Source organism: Trachemys scripta, chromosome 10 (assembly GCF_013100865.1).
Source record: "Trachemys scripta elegans isolate TJP31775 chromosome 10, CAS_Tse_1.0, whole genome shotgun sequence".
NCBI classification, from domain to species: domain Eukaryota; kingdom Metazoa; phylum Chordata; order Testudines; family Emydidae; genus Trachemys; species Trachemys scripta.
Genome location: NC_048307.1, coordinates 23,248,838 through 23,268,530, shown reverse-complemented (window position 1 = coordinate 23,268,530; position 19,693 = coordinate 23,248,838). Strand labels below are relative to the sequence as shown.

The 19,693-nt window shown below is 43.1% G+C and overlaps 1 protein-coding gene across 4 annotated transcripts in view; it reads left to right on the top strand.

Annotated features, from left to right (window-relative positions):
* The window catches only part of CIITA (class II major histocompatibility complex transactivator), a 64,419-nt gene that overhangs the window by 39,525 nt on the left and 5,201 nt on the right, over positions 1-19,693 (top strand). For all 4 annotated transcript variants that reach the window (XM_034784533.1, XM_034784532.1, XM_034784535.1 and 1 more), the window contains 12 exons: positions 773-913; positions 1,054-1,113; positions 4,294-4,401; positions 5,031-5,102; positions 5,417-7,124; positions 7,229-7,402; positions 8,572-8,643; positions 10,556-10,636; positions 14,526-14,618; positions 15,253-15,336; positions 16,251-16,334; positions 17,420-17,503. In XM_034784533.1, the coding sequence (XP_034640424.1) occupies positions 773-913; positions 1,054-1,113; positions 4,294-4,401; positions 5,031-5,102; positions 5,417-7,124; positions 7,229-7,402; positions 8,572-8,643; positions 10,556-10,636; positions 14,526-14,618; positions 15,253-15,336; positions 16,251-16,334; positions 17,420-17,503 (2,761 nt within the window). The remainder of the gene's footprint in view (positions 1-772; positions 914-1,053; positions 1,114-4,293; positions 4,402-5,030; positions 5,103-5,416; positions 7,125-7,228; positions 7,403-8,571; positions 8,644-10,555; positions 10,637-14,525; positions 14,619-15,252; positions 15,337-16,250; positions 16,335-17,419; positions 17,504-19,693) is intronic.

Below are 19,693 nucleotides of genomic sequence, written 5' to 3'. Positions count from 1 at the left end.
GTCAGTAAAATTAAAGGTCACTGTAAGAGCAGTGCTTCAACAGGTTTCTATCATTCATTTTGACTTTGGTTTTTCTGCCAGCGTCCCTGGGAAAGGCTTTGTAGACTCAGTTAGTTTTGCTGTGATTTGTACAACTGCTGTATTTGTCAAAATCTAATGAGCCAGGGAATGTTTGGAGTTACAGCTTTGAGTCTGGAGGCAACTGAGAACTTGACTGTAGGTAGCTGATATTAGTTAACACAGCACCAGCTCTACAGAAGCTCTACCTGCTGCAGAGCTGTGACAGGTGATCAAGTTACAAGCAGTGCATCATCAGAACACACTCTTGAGCTGATTCAGTCTGGAGGAGTAATGCTTCCTTGCTGCCGGTGCATGCAGCAGTGTGAGCGTAATCACATGGAAAGGCTGTGATAATGCATGAGTCTCCTAATCACTTTGAGGGCAACACAGCATCTCAGACTCCATAATGTATTCATTTACGTACAGTAGCCTCATGCACATTAACCTGCAGTGCTACAAACCACACCAAGAGCGCCATCAGCCTTAATATTTTATGTAAACTGTAAATAGTATGTCTCTCTATGGGAGGCCTTTGGCAATGAACTCTTTAATCTTTACAGTACCCTATGAATTTTCAATAGGTTTTTGCCATTCTGAATGCTCCAGCTGAGAATGTGCATAAAGATCACCACTGAGAGCAGGAAGGGCTGTAGCCCACTATTAGGAATCGAGGTGCTTAAAAATAGAGTAACTCTATTACTCTTAATTCCAGTGTCTTCTGGAAATTCCAACCCCGACTGTCTGCTTGTTGGTGCTAAAGGGATCCAAGTGATATCCAGCTTTGCAGTTCTTCCTCAGCAGATAATTAATTTGCCTGTAGGGAATGGTGCATCCAATATTATTATATATCCAGGTGAGTTATGCAGTAATGTTTCAGCCATTTTTCAGAGACAGAAAGTAAAATCATTTCTACCAATAAAGCACCATAGATCGTCATCACATTTGTTTGTAGCTGTACAGAGAAAGCTATTAACTTGCTTTTTTTATTTCTAGTGTCCTCTTCCCCCACTGAAACATTACAGATATCACCAGTTTTCCCCACAACTCTGGCTGGTAAGTGCAGGATGGCTTTTCTTCTGTCCAGTGTCTCTGAAAGGGTAACAACATAGACAGTAGATTGTTTCTCTGTACACAGACACCAGTTTTTCCTGCACACTGTGCTCAAGTTTTTCTTATTACAAATTACCTGCATTTGCTAATGTTGCTGACAGTCCTTTCCCTAATGGCTCAGTCTAGTCCAGGGCACTAGGCAGAACTGTCTGTTTAGTCAAGCATTAGAGCTATGGAGTCGTGTGTGTCCAGAAGTGGCCATATCCTTTGCATTACCCCCCGAAGTCCTGCACTTTAACCTTTCCAAAATGGTTATAGACTCATGCTTTAACGCTTATCCCATCACCATCAAGATCAGAAACTGTGTTGGTGCTTTATACACTAACTGCTTTACTGGGCTGTAAGTTAACTGGCAGTTAACATGGTCCAACAAAAACAATAGCAACAACACAGAAAAGCCAGCCCTCTTTTACTAAAATGTTTTTCTCCAAAGTCTGATTGAAAAGTCAAACAACAGATACAGAAATTGGTTCATAATAAACAAAAGAAAGTCTGTAAATAGTTCCCAGCTGCAGTAGCAGTCTGCTCTCAGAAACTTTCCCCCTCATTGTTAGTTAGTCCAGGGAGCTCTGCTGTAAGTTTTTGGTTGTGTGTTTACTTCCAGGCTTTGGTGCGTAGAGGGTATCTCCACTGTTGACTGCTGCTATTGCTGCTTAGTTACAGTAGGTGTGGTTGCCCCCTAGTGGCTGTTTATACAGCTAAAAGCACCTAAGAGGAAGGTGAAATTTTTGAAGGTGACCCAGTGGATGGATCCATAAATACCTTCAGGTTTCTGTGGAAGTAATCGTAAAGGTTACACACACATTTTTATGGGCTCACCAATTGCACCCACTCATTTTTGTTAATTTATACAGCACATCAAAATAAATCAGGCATTTTCCATCCTAAGATGAGTCCTTTCCTTGACCTTACAGTCCAACTGGAAAACATGCTGACCCAGGAGCAGAGAAGGAGGCAGCATGACAACTATTTATTTGCTTTCCCTCAATTTTGCTATTCAGTTTTGCCTTATTACTACTTAATGCTTCTCTATATGCCTGGCTATCGACTCCCTTAGGTTTTCCATTCTCTTATTTTTATTTATTTGCTCCTGATCAGTCCTTTAACCCCTCCTATTCACTCACTGCCTCTTCCAACCTTCCCCATAATTGTGTTTAATCCATTCCTGCATTCAGTTCCTACTCACTACCTAATCTTCTGCTTTACCCTTTCCTAGTCAGCCACCACACCTCCCTTCAACAGTGAACTCCATTCCCTTGCAGAAAATTGAGCTTACTGAGGTTGGTTCTGATGTCTGGGGGCAGCTAAGGTGTTTTCTTGTGCTGCTGCCATAGTTCCTTGTCTCCTGGAAAGCAAAGCCCATTAATAGGCTACACCAGGAAGTGCAGGTGGGCTTTCTACTCTGTAGAGTCCCAAGGAGCAGTCGCTAGTTTACCCCACTGTCCAGATGCTACAGCTAGAGTTCCTGCCTCCCAACAGAAGATCTGCAGCCTCGTATAGTTTTCCATAGACTGATAGATGATAGGGCCAGAAGTGACCATTGTGGTCATTTAGTCTGACATCTTGTATAATACAGGCCAGAGGACTTCCCTAAATTAATTCCTGTTTGAACTGGGGCAGATCTTTTAGAAAAACATCCAATTTCAATTTTAAAATGGCCAGTGACAGAGAAGTGGTTCCAATGGTTAATTACCTTCACTGTTAATTTGTGCCTTATTTCGAGTCTGAATTTGTCTAGCTTCAATTGCCAGCCATTGGGTCTTTTTATACCTTTGTCTGCCACATTGAAGAACCCTCTGTTATGAAATGTCTGCTCTCCATGAAGGTACTTATAGACTGTGATCAAATAACCCCTTACCTGTCTCTTTGTTAAGGTAATTAGATTGAAGTTACCCCTCTGAAGCCATGGTAGGACTCACACTAACATTACTAACATGACTCACATTAACGAACTGTTTGTGCATGTCAGCAGGGCCCACACAGATAGTTAGTGCACAGCAGGCTTCTGCAGGTTAGAGTCATACCCCAGTATGCAACAAACTACATGTTTGTGTAGACAAGCCCTACAGGTGATGTCAAAGGAAAGAATCTGGCAGTTGAGTTAGTAACTGGCAAACTCAGACTGATATGAGGGGTACAGCTCCGTTGGCGCCTGTAGGAAGACACCACTTCCCGTTGGGTCTGAGTTTGTCCTAGGTGTCTATTCATGACCTCTGGGCAGAACTTCTGACACTGAGGCCTGGTCTACACTGGGGGGAGGGAGAAATCGATCTAAGTTACGCAACTTCAGCTACGTGAATAACGTAGCTGAAGTCAACGTACTTAGATCGACTTACCACGGTGTCTTCACTGTGGTGAGTCAACTGCTGCTGCTCCCCTGTCGACTCTACTTGCGCCTCTTGCCGAGCTGGAGTACAGGAGTCAAAGGGAGAGCGCTTGGGGGTCGATTTATCGTGTCTAGATTAGATGCGATAAATCAATCCCCGCTGGATTGATCACTGCCCGCCGATCCAGCGGGTAGTGTAGACATACCCTGAGATTAAAAGGCCTTCTGAGCCTTTACCAAAGCCCATGGTTAATGTGTATTCCAGAGAAGATGTTTCTTACAATATTGTATAACACCTCTACTGAAAAGGGATCAGTGGGAAAAGGTCCCTCTAGCTGTCCAATCTAACAGGAAAATACAAAATATTCTTAAATCATTTTAAAATGTACCCTTTCCGTGTCTTTATTAGGGATTGTCTTTTCACAAATGTAAGCTATTTCTAGGCACTGACTCATTTGACAGGAATTTCTGTCCCGCTCAGCTGTGTTCAATGTGACATCACAACTCAGAAAACACTGTAAGAAAGTATTGGAGTTCTTGGATGTACTCCTGGAATTTCCATCTGTTTTAATGGAGGCTCCAGTGTGCCTTTAGAGGCAGCATTTGACTCCCTGAATGGATAGTTTGTTTGATCATGTTGAAAGACTTTCTCAGAATTTTTGACTTAACTAAAACTATACTGTGGACATAGAGTCCTCCTTAGTATTTTGTCAGCTAACTCTTTGCTTTCATTTAGAGATGATAATGATAACAATTTCATTAACTGTATAAATAATTTGTCAAATGCATTATTTCAGCTCAAGTGGACTTGGCTGTCCAAAGCATTTTGGGGCCTCCTGACAAAAACACCTCCATTGGCCCATTTGCTTATATGCCAGAGACTGCAGCTGTGACTGATCTTACAGGTAGATACTACCCTATTTAAAAACCCCTATATCCCTACTTTATTATTATAATACTTTGTATGTATGACATAATGCAGAGTGAATCCCCCAACTGAATTTTCACAAGGATGTTACTTGTATATAACGCTCACCCTAAATACCTAGCTACTCAATTCTAACTACAATTGCGTGATTACTCTGAAACTATTCCTTTTGATTACATAAATAGGTCTTAAGTGTGAACATGAATCCAGCCAAAATGCTGATATTTGAAAGGGATGGTGATGGGTCTCATGAACAGAGCTGTAATGTTTCTCCATGGCCTTGCTCCATGTAGGGTATTAGAACAGTCATGCTCTTCTGTAACATTGTAATAGCTACAATAATTAACCTCACCAAATGATGAATACTGACTGAAGTGTCTGCTTTATCTGCAGGATTTCCTTGTCTTTTGTCTGTCATACCTTAACATGATTTGCGTGCATTTTTATCACTGAAATAGACAAATATTTCCACCATAAGTTAGGACATCAATTGTTATGTAGCAGGGTTCTACCCCATTTAACTAGTCACATTGCTGAAATTGGAAAAGTTAAATCAGTGAATGTTTAAGAGTCTGTTTCTCAAATTGATTACTTGTTTTCCTTCAGATGAAGAAGAAATGTCCAATGAGATATCACAAATTCCTGTTGTTCCTTCTGAACAAATTCTCAAAAGACCAAGTGAGTTTCAATCCCCTTTAACCTTAAATTGCTTTGCAAACTCTGTGGAAAACCAAAACATCAGTTTTTGCTCTCCAATAAGTTGTCTGTTGTGGGGAAAATGTCTTGTACAACAGTTGTGGAGCTGTTCAAAACTTTCTGAGTGGAATTCAGTCATTGCTATATTTTAGAAACTAAATGTTTTCTGAAAACTGCCAGGGGCCAGAATGTTGGTGCATTTAAAGAGCATTATAACTTAGCTTTTAGATGTGTTGAGTCCATATTTCCTTTCAAATACTTGATTCTTTAGCTCACTTGTGCTTTTGTTTTTCTAGAGCCAGTGGAAGCTTTCTGCACATCACTTAAGGATTATTTCCAAGATGTGTGCAAGTTCATGGCCATGGACCGTGAAGTAACCCTTGATCACTTTTACATTGATGGGGCTCTCATGCAAGGTCAAACTGAAACAAAGAGTGGGAAAAATGTCAAGGTGATGGAGAAGGAGCTGGTAATATACAATTTAGAAGAGAAGGAAAAAGCAGCTATAGAAAGAAGCCAAATATTTCAAGTCCTAGGAGGGAAAGAACTAGAGACCAAAGTCATTGTGGTGTTGGGAAAGGCAGGAATGGGTAAAAGCATTCTTGTTCAAAAGATCTGCCAAGACTGGTCCAATGGAAAGTTTTCTCAGTTTGAATTTGTCTTTTGGTTTGAGTGTAGACGACTGAGCCTGCCTGAGAAGCAATACAGCTTGAAGGACCTGCTTCTTGAGCTGTTTGTCAAACCTCGAGAGGGAAGCGACAAAGTCTTCGAGTACATACTGCAAAATCCCAATAAAGTCCTCCTCATCTTCGATGGTTTCGAAGAGTTGCAGGATCATGATGGCTTTACACATTGCTCAGACTGCCAGTCTTACAAGGAGCTGTACAGCATCAGGGAGCTATTTGCAGGGCTCTTCCAGAAGAAGATACTCAGTGGCTGTACTTTATTGCTAACAGCAAGACCCAAGGACAAATTTAATCAGTATTTATCCAAAGTGGACAAGATTATTGAAATGATAGGGTTCTCTCCACAGCAGGTAGAATTATACATAGCCAGATATTTTGAAGGGCTACCATACAGTGATGACGCAGTGAAATTAATCACAGATTGTCAATATCTGTTCAGTCACTGCTACAGCCCTGTCATGTGTAGATTCATTTGTTTTCTCTGTGAAATGATGTTTGAAATGGGAGACAAAGACCTGCCTCCAACACTTACCAGCCTCTTTGTAAAATACCTTCAGCAAAAGCTGACACCCACACAAACAGATGCGACAGCCGTAGGAAATCAACAGCACATTACCAGGCTAGCTTGGCTAGCCTGGCATCTTGGAGAAAAGAATCAAAATGCCCTGAAGAGCAGTCTTTTTCCCTCTAAAGAAGTTAAGGAGTTTGCTCTGAAATATGGCTTAGTACTGCCATTTACGTTCCCAAAACATTCGGGAAATGGGGAGGAAGAATTTGGGAGTGCGTTCTCAGACTTCGTTATCCAAAATTTTTTGAGTGCACTTCACCTGTTGCTCGCAGAAGACATCAAGGATAAAAGCCTCACAAAGTATCTTTCCCTACCAGCCAGGAAGAAAAAGCCTCATAATTGGTTAGACCTGGTGCCTCGATTCTTGCCTGGGTTATTGTACCTCCAGCATGATCCGTACCTCTGCTCTCTTTCAGATGAGCATGTAATGAAAATCATAACCAAGAAGCAGAAAACGCTCTTAAAATATATTAAAAAAATACAGATAAGTGATCTCTATCCAGAAAAACTGCTTGAGCTGCTCCACTGTGTTTATGAAACACAGGACAGCTATCTTTTGCAGCATGTGGCTTTAAGGCTGAAGGCTGAACTTTCTTTTCTGGGCACTCTTCTTACACCCCCTGATGTCTATGTGTTGCATTTTATTTTAAAAAGATCCCCAAAGGAGTTTTCCTTGGATTTGCGGAACAGCGGCATTAACCTACAAGGGCTGAAACACCTGGTTGGACTAAAGAATGTGACATCATTCAGGTTAGTTATTTCTTGTTAGTAATTGTATCATGAGCATTATAGTGGGAAAGACCTTTTCATGCAAGGGCAGGGACTCAATAAACTTGTGTTTTGACACTTTACAGGGCCTCCCTTAGTGATACAGTCAGGCTGTGGGAGTCCTTAGAGCAAACAAAGGAATATGAGCTGCTGAAGATTTCAGTTGAGAAATTTGATATTGATCCCTTTAAGGCAGAAACTATGAAGGACATCCGTGACCTTTCTGACCTTGTACGGATACAAGAGAAAATGGTCCACTGGTAAGATCCTATCAGAATTAATGACCTATTTACACTTCAGTGCTTTGAAAAGCCCTGGTTTAGTAACAGTCCAGGAGGGTAAAGTTCTCCGTTTGTCCACAGAGCAAGTAAATGCAGAAAATGCTCTGTTGTCCCACCCATGTTTTTCTGCTGTTATACGTAGTGATAATTTTTTGGGGGGTGAGGGTCCCACTCAATCTCTGTAGTGAAATGCTCACAAAGAAGACAATTGGCAGCTTGGGTTTTTTTTTTATTTCCTAGTTCAGGCCTTTTACCTATAATTTTTAAATCCCTTATTTTCTAATCCCTTTCAATTATATATCCCACACTGTCAGTACGGCTCTGCCCTGTCGTGGCTAGAGTCTGCTATTGGCTGTGAGCTAAGAGAGCCAGTCTTTTATCTCCGGCAATAAAGGCTGGATCTCCTACAGACGATCCAATTTCAAGCATGCACAATCAAAGCAGTTACTGGAAATCACTGTTCTGATATTGTATTTTGTGAATGTTGTATGTTCCAGCTGTTTGTTGTTTGTTATATGATTACAGGGATTAATTCAAGCAGAGATTATTGCACGTAGGCAGGAAAGAGGACATTGGCTCCAGATAGCCCCCAACTTACTGGCACTGGCAGACGTGATTCACTTTGAAGTTTTACCTCTGGCTGTGCTGAGCTCAACCATCTGGCTTGGCCCTGGAGGAGTCGGGGGGATTGGTGTCCTATTCCGTCCAGGAATTCGGCGGCAATTCGGCGGACGGTCCCTCACTCCACCTTGGAGTGAAGGACCTCCCGCCAAATTGCCGCCGCAGATCGCGATCGCGGCGTTTTTTTTTTTTTTTTTTGGCTGCTTGGGGCAGCCAAAACTCTGGAGCCGGCCCTGCCCCAGACCCTAGCAGCAATGCAATCTGGGGTAAGATAGGCCTATCTACGCCTTTATGCATGTAGACTGTCTATACTGTAGTTTTAAAAATACTTTTTCTGGTATATTATACTTTCTTCCTCCTGTTAAGATCAAACAATACTTTGTTTTGAAAATGTTATTTCTAATAAACCTTTAGAGCAAATAACCTGGCTGTGCACAAATTAGTATTCTTTGTGAAACAATGGGGTTTTTTACAGCTATTAAAAACTGTTTCTAATAGCTACAATTATTCTATAATGGTTTATTTAGCATGGAAGAGGCGTTTGGCTGCAATATTAATGAAATTCCTGCTATCAAAAACCTCAGAAAACTAGAATTTGCGTAAGTAACACCCCTCTCCATTTGCTGAAGTACTTCTGAAGTTTTTAAGACTGTTAAAGTAATCATTTGTTATCTACAGTTTGTTACAGTAAGTTTATGGTAAAAATATGAAGTAAACCCCATTTTATCTGTATTTTGCTGATCTAAACTAGGATTATTAATTTATGGGCAAAAAACAGAAACTCCTAGTGCCATATCCTCAACTGCTGTAAATCAACATATCTCTATTGACTTTAACAGAGCTATGCTGTTCAGGGCCAGCTCCAGCACTTCTGCCGCCCCAAGCAAAAAAAAAAAAAAAAGGAAGAAGCCACGATCGGCAGAGCAATTGGGGGGTGGGGGCGCCACCATCGGTGGCGGCAGTTCAGCAGCAGCAGGTCCTTCGCTCCTACAGGGAGTGAGGGACCTGCTGCCCCCGAATTGCCGCAGGTGCCGCCCCTCTCCCTTGGCCGCCCCAAGCACCAGCCCTGATGCTGTTATACACCAGTTGAGGATCTTGTTCCTTCAGCTGTAAAATACACTGAAGATATTTCCCTCTTTATTAGCAATGTCATTTTCCATTTCTCATTCATGCTAAATTTTGATGATGTAATCCAATGACTGACAAACAAATGAGGTCACTTTCCATTCGTGATAAGCCAGCTGAGCTGCATCATTACTCAGTGTCTACGTTAGTGTTGTACCATGTTTTGGCCATGATCCAACCACTTGGGAAAAGATTCCTGCCCAAAACTGCTCTACTTTCCCATCTAAGTCTCTTGACATGAATGTGTGTCTGTGCTAAGCCCTCTGTTATAGCTGATTATGTCATGTAGGTCATGGTGACAGCAAATACTGGGTGCGTGTCAGTGTATATCTGCTGACTAAAAACTATGTGCTTCCCTCTTTCTGAGAAAGGAATAGGAAGAAATAATGTTGAATTGGAAGGAATGATTAACTTATGCACACTTAAACATCCAGTGGGAATCACTCTTGTGGCATTCGCTCCATGCAGCTGCCAAATGCAGTTGGCGCTTACATTCAAATGTTTTTAATGTTGTTGGGGGCCGATTTCTCCTCTCAGTTGCACCAGTGTGACACTACTGTGCTAGTTAATATAGCCTCCAGTTCAGAAAAGCTACTTCAGTGGGAGTTGTAGCAGTGTAATGGAGAACATGTGACCCCCCCTTCTCCACTCCCTGCTGCCTACATACAATTTAAAGTTAAGTCTAGCAGTTTTCCCTTTGCTTGGCACCACCTCTGAATTCTCAGTATTTTCTCTCCCCATTTCCTCTCCTTTGCTTTCCCCAAACTTGTCTGTATCCTGGGTCCAAATTCAAATCTCTTTACTCAGGCTGAATTCCCACTGAAATCAATGAGCTTGGTGTGAACAAGGACTGATTAAAAACCAAGGGTCAATTCTGTTGTTAAGCTGTTGTAAATTTGGAGTAAGAACATTTAAAGTCAATGGATTTACTCAGTTTACACTGGTGTAATATGAACCGGAATGTGACCCATTGATTGAAATGGAAGTTGCGTGCAGCCAGTGGTAGAATTTTCTTTTAAGAAGAGGGGAGACAAAAATAACCTTGATCAGATTTAAAATACTGAAAATGAAATCTGAAATAGCAAGAAATACACAGTAAGGTGAGATCAGATATGAATGAAAAGTGAGTTTCAGAGAAAAACGAGGGAGAGGAAAATGTGTCCAACACTTCGCCTGTGTGAACCTCTGCTATATTTGATCTAATGTTGTAGGGCCATATAGTGCATTAACTCTTAAGCAGAGTTAATGAGGCAGTAAAGAGTTTTGCTTAAATATGAATGGCATAATCTTATCTGTGGTATGGAAAAATGAATGCTGGTAACAAAACCAAAACCACATGTTGTGCTGTTTGTGTTCTGTGAAATGACCATAGTTTTTTCCTTGCAGGCTGGGTCCAGCCTGCGGCCTTCAGGGATTCTTAAAGCTTGTTGAAATTCTTGCAGCATTTCCATCTCTTCAGCACTTAGAGTGAGTGATATTTTTTTCTCCAACTGTTCATGGATAGTGGTGGATGGAACTTAACTATAAACAGCCTCCAGGCAAACATTGTGGGTTTTTTTCCGCTCTAAAATAGGTAACCTTACAAACTGAGGTATGGTTTGTTTGGATAGAGTAGCAGCCTGGATGTCAAGGCTTCTCAGTTCTCCTACTGGCACTGCCAAACAGATCCACTGTGTCTTTGGACAGATCCCGTAACCTATCTGACCCTCAGTGTTCCTCTCTGCAAAGTGGATATAATCTATCTATCTTGCTGGGTGGTTGTGAGGTGTAATTAATTACCGTGCATACACTGAATGAGATCCTTGGTTGAAAATGCTATATAAATTGTAAATTAATAAGAATTTGTGTGTATTGAATGATTACCAGATCCAAATAAATTATTATTAAAGAAACATAAAAGCACCCTGTATTGCTACCATTTTTAGCGTATCTGAAAAACAGCAAAATATTATCTTAAAATGTAAAAATAATAACAGACTACACTGCCTAAGTGACTATATACTGAGTTCCAAACAGAATCAGGAACACTTTCATTCTAACTAGAGCAGTACAGAGGATGAAATTCCATTCAGCGAAGGATTTTGAGATTTCAAAATTTGGCTTTGTTACAAATCATAATGAAAACTAAGAATTTCAAAGTTCTCTGAAAGAAAATGCAGAAAAAAAATTATTTTGGGTCAATTGAAACATTTCATTTTGACAAAATCCAGATGTCTAATTTTAGACTTTTGTGCAGTATATTATGTGGTTATATAATACAATTAAAAATAAAACTATTTGAAACAGTCATTTTAAAATGAAAAATTGAAAGGTTTCATTCCAAAAATATGAAAACGGGATATTTTGACGTTCTTCGAAATTTTTCTGGTTTTCTTCTAAAACAAAATTCTGGAAAAATCAACCTGTCATAGGTTTCACCCCCACTCTGGACTTTAGAGTACAGATATGGGGACCTGCATGTGAACCTCTAAGCTCAATTACCAGCTTAGATCTGGTCTGCCACCACCCAAATAGTTTGAGTCATTTGGGAAACTCTGTCTTCCCCCCCAAAAACCTTTCCCTCCCTGGGTAGCCTTGAGAGACTCCTCCACCAATTCCCTGGTGAACACCAATCCAAACCCCTTGGATCTTAAAACAAGGAAGAATTACTCATCCCCCCCCTTTTTTCCCCCCCACCAATCCCTGGTGAGTCCAGATCCAATCCCCTTGGATCTAAAAACAAGAAAAAATCAATCAGGTTTTTAAAAATAAGACTTTTAATTAAAGAAAAGAAAGGTAAAAGAAAACCCTCTGGGCGATAGCATACAAGCTGATCTCCAGACAACAGATTCAAAACACAGAGGATGTTCCCCTGGGCAAAAACTTAGTTATACAAAAATTACCCAATTTGATTATTCCCTAATGCCCAAGACAAGTCATAAACCTATTTATTCCCTTCACTAATACTCACTGCTTGATAAGAGGCTGATTTTTGGAGCTTTCCCACTCTGGTCAAAACTGAAAACTGACCCAGACAAAGGGAACTTCCCTCCTTCCTTTTGAAACATTTTGTCCCCCCATTTGTTCCTCTGGTCAGGTGTCAGCTAGGCTAGGCGAACTTCTTAACCCTTTACAGGTAAAAGAGGCATTAACCCTTAACTATCTGTTTATGACACAACCCGATTTCGTGAAGTGTTTAGATTGCAAAAGAACTGCATGTCCTGCCCAGCTCTCATTCTAATCCCAGCTCTGACACTGACTTTCTCTGTGGGCTTGAGGAAAACCACTCTGAGCCTGAGCCTGTAAACACTGCTTGTGGGAATGATCATTAATCACATGTCGTTCCAATTAAATCAGTGGGGTTGCACCATTGTAGCAAAGAGCGTGGCTGATCACTGTAGTGACTCTTGGAAATACTGTAGTTCTAGCCATTCGGCAGCAAAAGCAGGACTGGGGCTTCAGGTTGGTAGGGTGTTTTTTGTTTTGTTTTGTGACCACAGCTAACTTTGCTGTTGAATCTCTGCCTTGCAGAGGAGCCCTGACAAAACCTCCTCATTGTTGGTACCAAGAGCCTCTTAAGCTGCTTTCAGATTGATGGCTGTGATCTCCATAATTTCTTTTAGTTTTAAGTTCTGCTTGGGAGAGGATCATGACTGCTTTAACACTAAGGGAGCAATTAACATGCTTTGTGCTGAAGCCACTGGTAATACTTTTCTTTTCCTTTTCTGGAAGAGATGATCTATGTATGGATATATATGGTTAGCTATTTCTTAATTATACTATGACAACACATTTTTGCCCTGTGTTTTTACCCATTCCTTTATCATGAACAAAAAAATAGCTGTTTATAACTGAACCTTCAATACTTCCCTCTCACACTGAGGTCAAGCCAACTATCTCCAGATATTTAAGTTCCTTTGAACAGGAAACAAAATAACATAGAGACAAAGGGCAATATTCTACCATAGATTATCACCCTGAACTGTCCACTGCTTTTTATGGGGCATTCCATGAGATGATGGATGGCAACATAATAGCCCACAGGATCCTGCCTTCCTGACTCAGCTCATTATCCCATTATGACCCAGATCCTGCTTTATCAGTGACCATTCTCTGATGTTTCAGGAAAGGCAAGCACAATTCAAATGGGTTCCTGCTCCATGGCTCCCAGTGTGGTCTATATAAGATTAGAAGCGGGGGGTATGGCCTCAAATCCAGACTCCTAAAATTAGGGTGGCCATATTTTCCAAAAGGGAAAATGGGACACCCCACAGGACCAGCCCAAGGCCCCCCTCTCCTCTCTGCATATGGGGTGGTCTGAGCCCCCCAGCCGTCTACCTGCACGGGACCAGCCCGAGGCTCCCCTCCACTCATGGGGTCAGTCTGAGCCCTCCCTGAACTTCCCACCCACATGGGGCCAGCCCAAGATCCCCCCCATCCCCTGGCATGTGGGGCCAGCCTGAGGCTACCCTGCCACCCACCCGCATGGGGCCAGCCCAAGGCCCCCTTCTCCGCCCCTGGTGCATGGGGCCAACCCAATACCCCTGCCACCCACCTATGCGGGGCTGGCCAGGCCAGAGCTGCTCTTGAGCCCTCTCTTCTGTGTGGGGCTGGCCTAGCATTGCCGCTCGCCCTCCCCCTCCCCCCAAGTTCCTCCAAATCCCGCTAGGGGTCGCACCCCACTTTTTTGGCAAAACTTTGCATTTGTCCCGTTTGCCAAAAAAAGTTCGGACGGCCGGGACAGGACTTAAAAAAGGGACTGTTCCAGCCAAAATGGGCCATATGGTCCCCTACCTAAAATCCCTTCCACCAGAGGGAAGTGCAGTGAGAAGATGTTCCGTGGACATCCAGGAGAGGAAGCAGTGAAGATGATTGTTATAGCATCGTTTTTTTTTCTGTACGTGTAGGGAGGAAATGCAGTTGGGACACAACTATTTCATAACTGTTTTAACAATGTTCATTTTGTAGTGTAAGTGGGGCAGTAAGTGCTACCATTTGCATATCAAAGGAAGTGGGTCATGTAGTTCTATTCTTCTTTAAAATCTTCTTAGGCTCTGAGTTTGGAAAGCAATGAGAGCTGCTTATTAGAAGAGCTCGAATATGCAAGATTGCTCTTACCCAGGGCTTAAATTCTTATAGAACATTTCCCATAGCTCGCCCCCCTCTCTCCCAACATGCTATAAAAATTCCAGAGGGTTTGAAAATATTTACCAGGCCTCCATTCCAGACAGCTCCGGCTGAATTTAAGCCCTGCACTTACCTGATTGCCTGGTAAGTGCAGTAGACTCTCAAATTTATGAGCTGATATCTTAGATGATCAATGGACAGAAAATAGTTAAAAGGAAACCTAGTAATGTCTTGCTTTGTGGTCCTGCAGCTTGGATGCTCTGAGTGAAAATGAAATAGGAGACGTAGGAACAAAAAGTCTCTGTGAAGTATTGTCGGCGTTGACTTCACTGGAAACGTTGAAGTAAGTTGCAAGGTTAACAGTGCCAACTTCTGGGAGCCAGGAAAGAGAAATAGGTTAATCCTATGGCACTCAGAGTTGGGATTGTGCTTTGAGGCTTCTTAATTCCGCGTCAAGGCAAGCAGTTAATTTTTCCCAAGTTTGCCTTATTCATAGTACAATATTAAGAGAAATTTCTTAATGTCTGATCCTGCCATTGCTCCAGATGTGAAATACCCATTGGAGGCAGTGGTGACTTTGAGTGTGGATGGATGGCAGGGTCTGGCCTAATTAGCAAAATATATAGTTTGTTCATTTAGATACATTAGACACTGAAAATCACCAAGATTTCAGGCTTTTGTTTTTCAAATAGGGTTAAATCCTCTATCTGGTTTATCTGCTTTAAAAAAAAATATTGGTTACGGCCCTCAGAACTGCTCCATATTGACCCAGTCTTCTCTGAGATAATCTGGAAGGACAACCTCATCTTAAATGATTCTGGGATGGGAAAATATCAGAGTATTGATGGTTATAGGGTTACATTCTCATGTTACATCTCAGTGTCAAATTTTTAGAGCAACATGGAAAAAAATTACTCAACATTGTGATAATCTGGTTTAATTAAGCTCTATTAACAAGAACATCTTATTTGTAATAGCTTATCACAGAACAAGATAACAGATTTGGGTGCAGAGCAACTAGCTACTGCTCTTCCTTCCTTATCCTCATTAAAGACACTTAGGTGAGTGTTCATATTCTATTCTATTGCTTTGTATAAAGTGTCCCTGTGCCTTAGGTCAGAAGATAATGATTATACTTGGAATGAATAATGCCCACATACTGTAATAGACCCCTGCCCCATCCACACACAGCCCGCTCCCTGTCCCCTGACTGCCCCAGGAAACCCTGCCCCTGACTGCCCCCTGCTGGCCCATCCAGCCCCCTCCTTCCTGACTGCCTCCCTGGGACCCCTGCCACCATTCAACCCCACCCCCGTTCCCCGCCCTCTGACCTCCCCAACCCCTATCCACACCCCCGCCCCCTGCCCACCCCCCCAAACTCTCCTCCTCTCTATCCAACTCCCCCTGCTCCCTGCCCTCTTACCGCGCTGCCTGGAGCACTGGTGCCTGGTGGTGCTACATTCGCGCTGCCCCGCTGGAGCCAGCCATGCCGTCGCCACCACGCAGCACAGAGCACTGGGTCAGCACAGAGCACGCGGGATGTGGCCCACGGGCCATAGTTTGCCCACCTGTGCTTCAGAGGAAGGCACAATAAACCCTACAGTTCAATTATGGAATAATTTGCCTAAGGGAAGCTTCTTCCTAACCCTTGTGCCCTGAAGCATTCTGCTTTAGCCTCTGCAGGTTTCTAAATCATATCTAATATAACCAAAGATGTTCTCATTATCTGTTTAAATGTCTAATCCTATTTTTGATTTATGTTTGTAAACTGAACAAGGGGAATACCTGGCTCTCAACAGGACTGTAATTTCATATTTAAAATATTTTAAAACCATAATCTACAGAATGGTTGCAAATTAATAAGAATTAATCATACCCTACTATGTACCAGCCATGTCTGGAATTCTTTTCTTTAACTTATTAGTGAACATTTTGCTTTATTTAATGGTGATCCTACTGTCTTTGTTTTCTGCAGTTTGTACAATAACTACATTTGTGATGCTGGAGCGGAAAATATTGCAAAAATACTTCCTGCAATGGCATCTTTAAGGGTGCTACAGTAAGTATCAAATCTTCCGAGAGGCTAAAGGGGAAAAAAGCTTGCTTAGATACTATAAAATCTGATCTTGCAGATTAATATTTTATTGCTGTTACCATCAGCTGAGGAGTTTCAAATGCTTGGAAACTGGGTATTTGCACCCCTGTGTTCGTGGGAACGGAGAGAAGAGGGGAAGGAGAGAATTGAGAGGGAATAACTGGGGAAAGCTTTGTGGTGGCAGTTGGGATAGGAAGAGGAAACCCAGGGAGCAATGAATAGGACATAAGCTTGGGGGTAGGTTACAAGACGGAGCCTAATAAAGCATTAGTATTTATGGTTAAGCCTGAAAGACAATTCTGCTCCCGCTTTCAAAACATAAACAATTCTTGCCCACTACAAACAGTGATAGCCACAGGATTTTGAGAAGGCCAGGGAGATTCTTAAGGGCACTACAGGCTTATCTGACTCATTTGTTTCATTTAAAAAAAAAAAGAGCAGGAAAGCTATATACCTTCCCCAGTTTCCTTGGACAGCAGAAATGTGCGTGTGCTGGGTCCAGATGTAGTTATCAACAATTAGAAAGATTTAAGGGACCGTTCCAGATATAAATGTATGTCCAGGAGCCACTAAACCACACAGAGTCTGAGGGATTTGCGGTGACTTCTAGCACTTCATAGCACTTCATATGCTTTATAATTAATCGTGTAGTATGTCATAATTAGTCCTGCCAGTACTAGATTCCTAAAATCAGGAGGAAAGGAAGCTGGTGGGTTGGGGTTGGGGGTGGGACATCCCACAAGCCAACTTTGGATGAGAGAACATTTAGCAGAGTAGAAGATTGAGTTTGGGATGGGAGAAAAGTGGTAGAAGAAGGTGGAACATTAGGAGGATGGAGAACTTGTGTGGATTGAAGGGATGATGGCTCAGGAGATTGACTGTCTTAATCAAGGACCAGATGGCAACCTGGGTTTTCCTTTGAGGACTAATTGTTTGTTTTTTTTAAAAAATAATCCCCATATCTCCTTTTATCTCAAGGATGATTTTTGATTACTGTGATGGTTAGTGTGTTCTGGACTAACAGCCAGCAAATGTGTTTTTGCCTTCAGTGTTCAGTGTAACAAGATAACTGATGCCGGAGCCCAGAAGCTGACTGATAGCCTCAGAAAATGCCCCCACATCAAGAGTGTGGCGTAAGTCTCTGGACTGTGTAATTATAGCTTAGATCTATAAACTGGGTTGGGATTTGTTCTGATGCTGGTCAATGGATTCACCAGATTTGCAACAGGAACCAAAAATATCACTATTCCAAAAGTAGCAACCGACTTGACAGAAATGTCTGTCACTGCACTCGGTTGGTTCTAACCCCTTCTGTGACAACAAGGGCTAGTCTGTGCCATTTACATAGCTTGCATAGAGCTTCCCACCATGCAGCTTGCTCCCCACAATGTACCTGACCTGCTCTGTGGGCTGGGACGGGGGAGATGTGACCCATCTCCTGCCTAACGGGGCCACTTTGCATTCTAGGGTTCTTCCCAACCAAAGAGACACAAGGGGAGGCAGATGTTCCACAGTCACAGCCTGGCCCCAAGTGTCTGTACTTGGGAATGTACCTCAAAAAGCCAACAGGGAGCATAAGCTCTATAATCTGATGATTTCATATGAAGTGTAACAGGCTGTCAAGGAGAAGTATGTGAGGACTGTAAACCTTTACTCTTCCATTTGGGAATTGCATGCCACTGGTGTTGGAAAGTAAAAGTTTACTGTCCTCACAGACTTCCCCTCGACAGCCTGTTACACTTCATATTAAATCATCACTATTAAAATGTTTTATTTGAACTCTGCTGTCAAGTCAGACAATGGCATTTAGCTTCAATTTCCTTCATGTGGCACTAACTGGATTTACATTTCTATACTCGCTTCCCGAGCTTAAATACCAGGCTTAAAAAACATTGCAAATAGCATTTAGTTCACAAGCCCCAAGAAAACTGTGCTAATGCCAGTCTGACACAAGCTTCATCTAGGACAGAGGTGGGCAAATTACAGCCCACAGGCCACATATGGCCCGCGGGGCCCTCCTGCTCAGCCCCTGAGCTCCTGGCCCGGGAGGCTAGCCCCAACTCCTCCCCTGCTGTCCCCCCTCCCCTGCAGCCTCAGCTCGCCTTGCCGCCGGCGCAATGTTCTGGGCGGTGGGCTGCGAGCTTCTGGGGCAGCGCAGCTGCAGGACCCGACCTGACCCGGTGCTCTGTGCTGCGCGGGGGTGATGGCAGCGTGGTAAGGGGGCAGGGAGCGGGGGGGTTGGATAGAGGGCAGGGGAGTTTGGGGTGGCGGTCAGGGGGTGGGGGTGTGGATAGGGGTCTGGGCGGTCAAAGGACGGGGAACAGGGGGGTTGAATGGGGGCAAGATTCCTGGGGGGGCAGTCAGGAATGAGAGGAGGGGTTAGATGGGCCAGTGGAGGGCAGTCAGAGGCAGGGGTTCCATGGGCAGTCAGGGGACAGGGAGGAAGGGGTGGTTGGAAGGGGCAGAGGTCCCAGGAGGGCCGTCAGGAATGAGAGGAGGGGTTGGATGGCGTGGCGGGGGGGCAGTCAGGGGACAGGGAGCGGGGGGGGCAGATGGGGCAGGGGTCCCCGGGGGAGGGCGATAGCGGGGGGAGGGCGGGCCACGACCCCCTCCCCTAACCAGCCCTCCATACAATTTCCAAAACCTGATGCAGCCCTCAGGCCAAAAAGTTTGGCCGCCCCTGATCTAGGAGCTGCCAACAAAACAAAGCAATGAAACTTCTTTTAAAAGTGCAATGTCTGATGCTGAAATGCCTAGTCGAAGCCTGCATTTTAAAAGGCACTGCCAAGGGTGTTGGCATTAACTTACCTGGGCAGCTATCCTGTAGGGCAGCTCTTACATCAGGGATTGTAGCCACATAACTAACTTTAAACTGGCCTTTGCTACAGCAAACAAATGGACTTACTGGACCTGGAATCTTAAACAAATCTGCCCTCATAATAGCTAGAGAAGGGATATTAACCTGGATCCAAACACTCCTATCTGGGGAAATGCATGTCTGAAACCGAACTTTGTGGCTCAGGTCCATTTCTGATAACAGCATTCAAGCTAAGGTTTGTTCACACTAAAAATACATGCTTTCTAATGTAAGAGCTACTATATAGGACAACTCTCAAGACAGTTAATTATAAGACCCGCTAGCCTTGTCACTGCCCTTTTTATGATGGGTTTCTAGTGTCCTCCTCCCTATGTCCTATCTCCACTCAGGATCCCCACCGGCTCACCAGAACAGAGAGAAATTAACTTCTCTGGACCCGTGCTATTGAATGTAATGGGGATTTATAAAATTCTTACTTGGGATGAAATCAGTGGGATTCTATAGA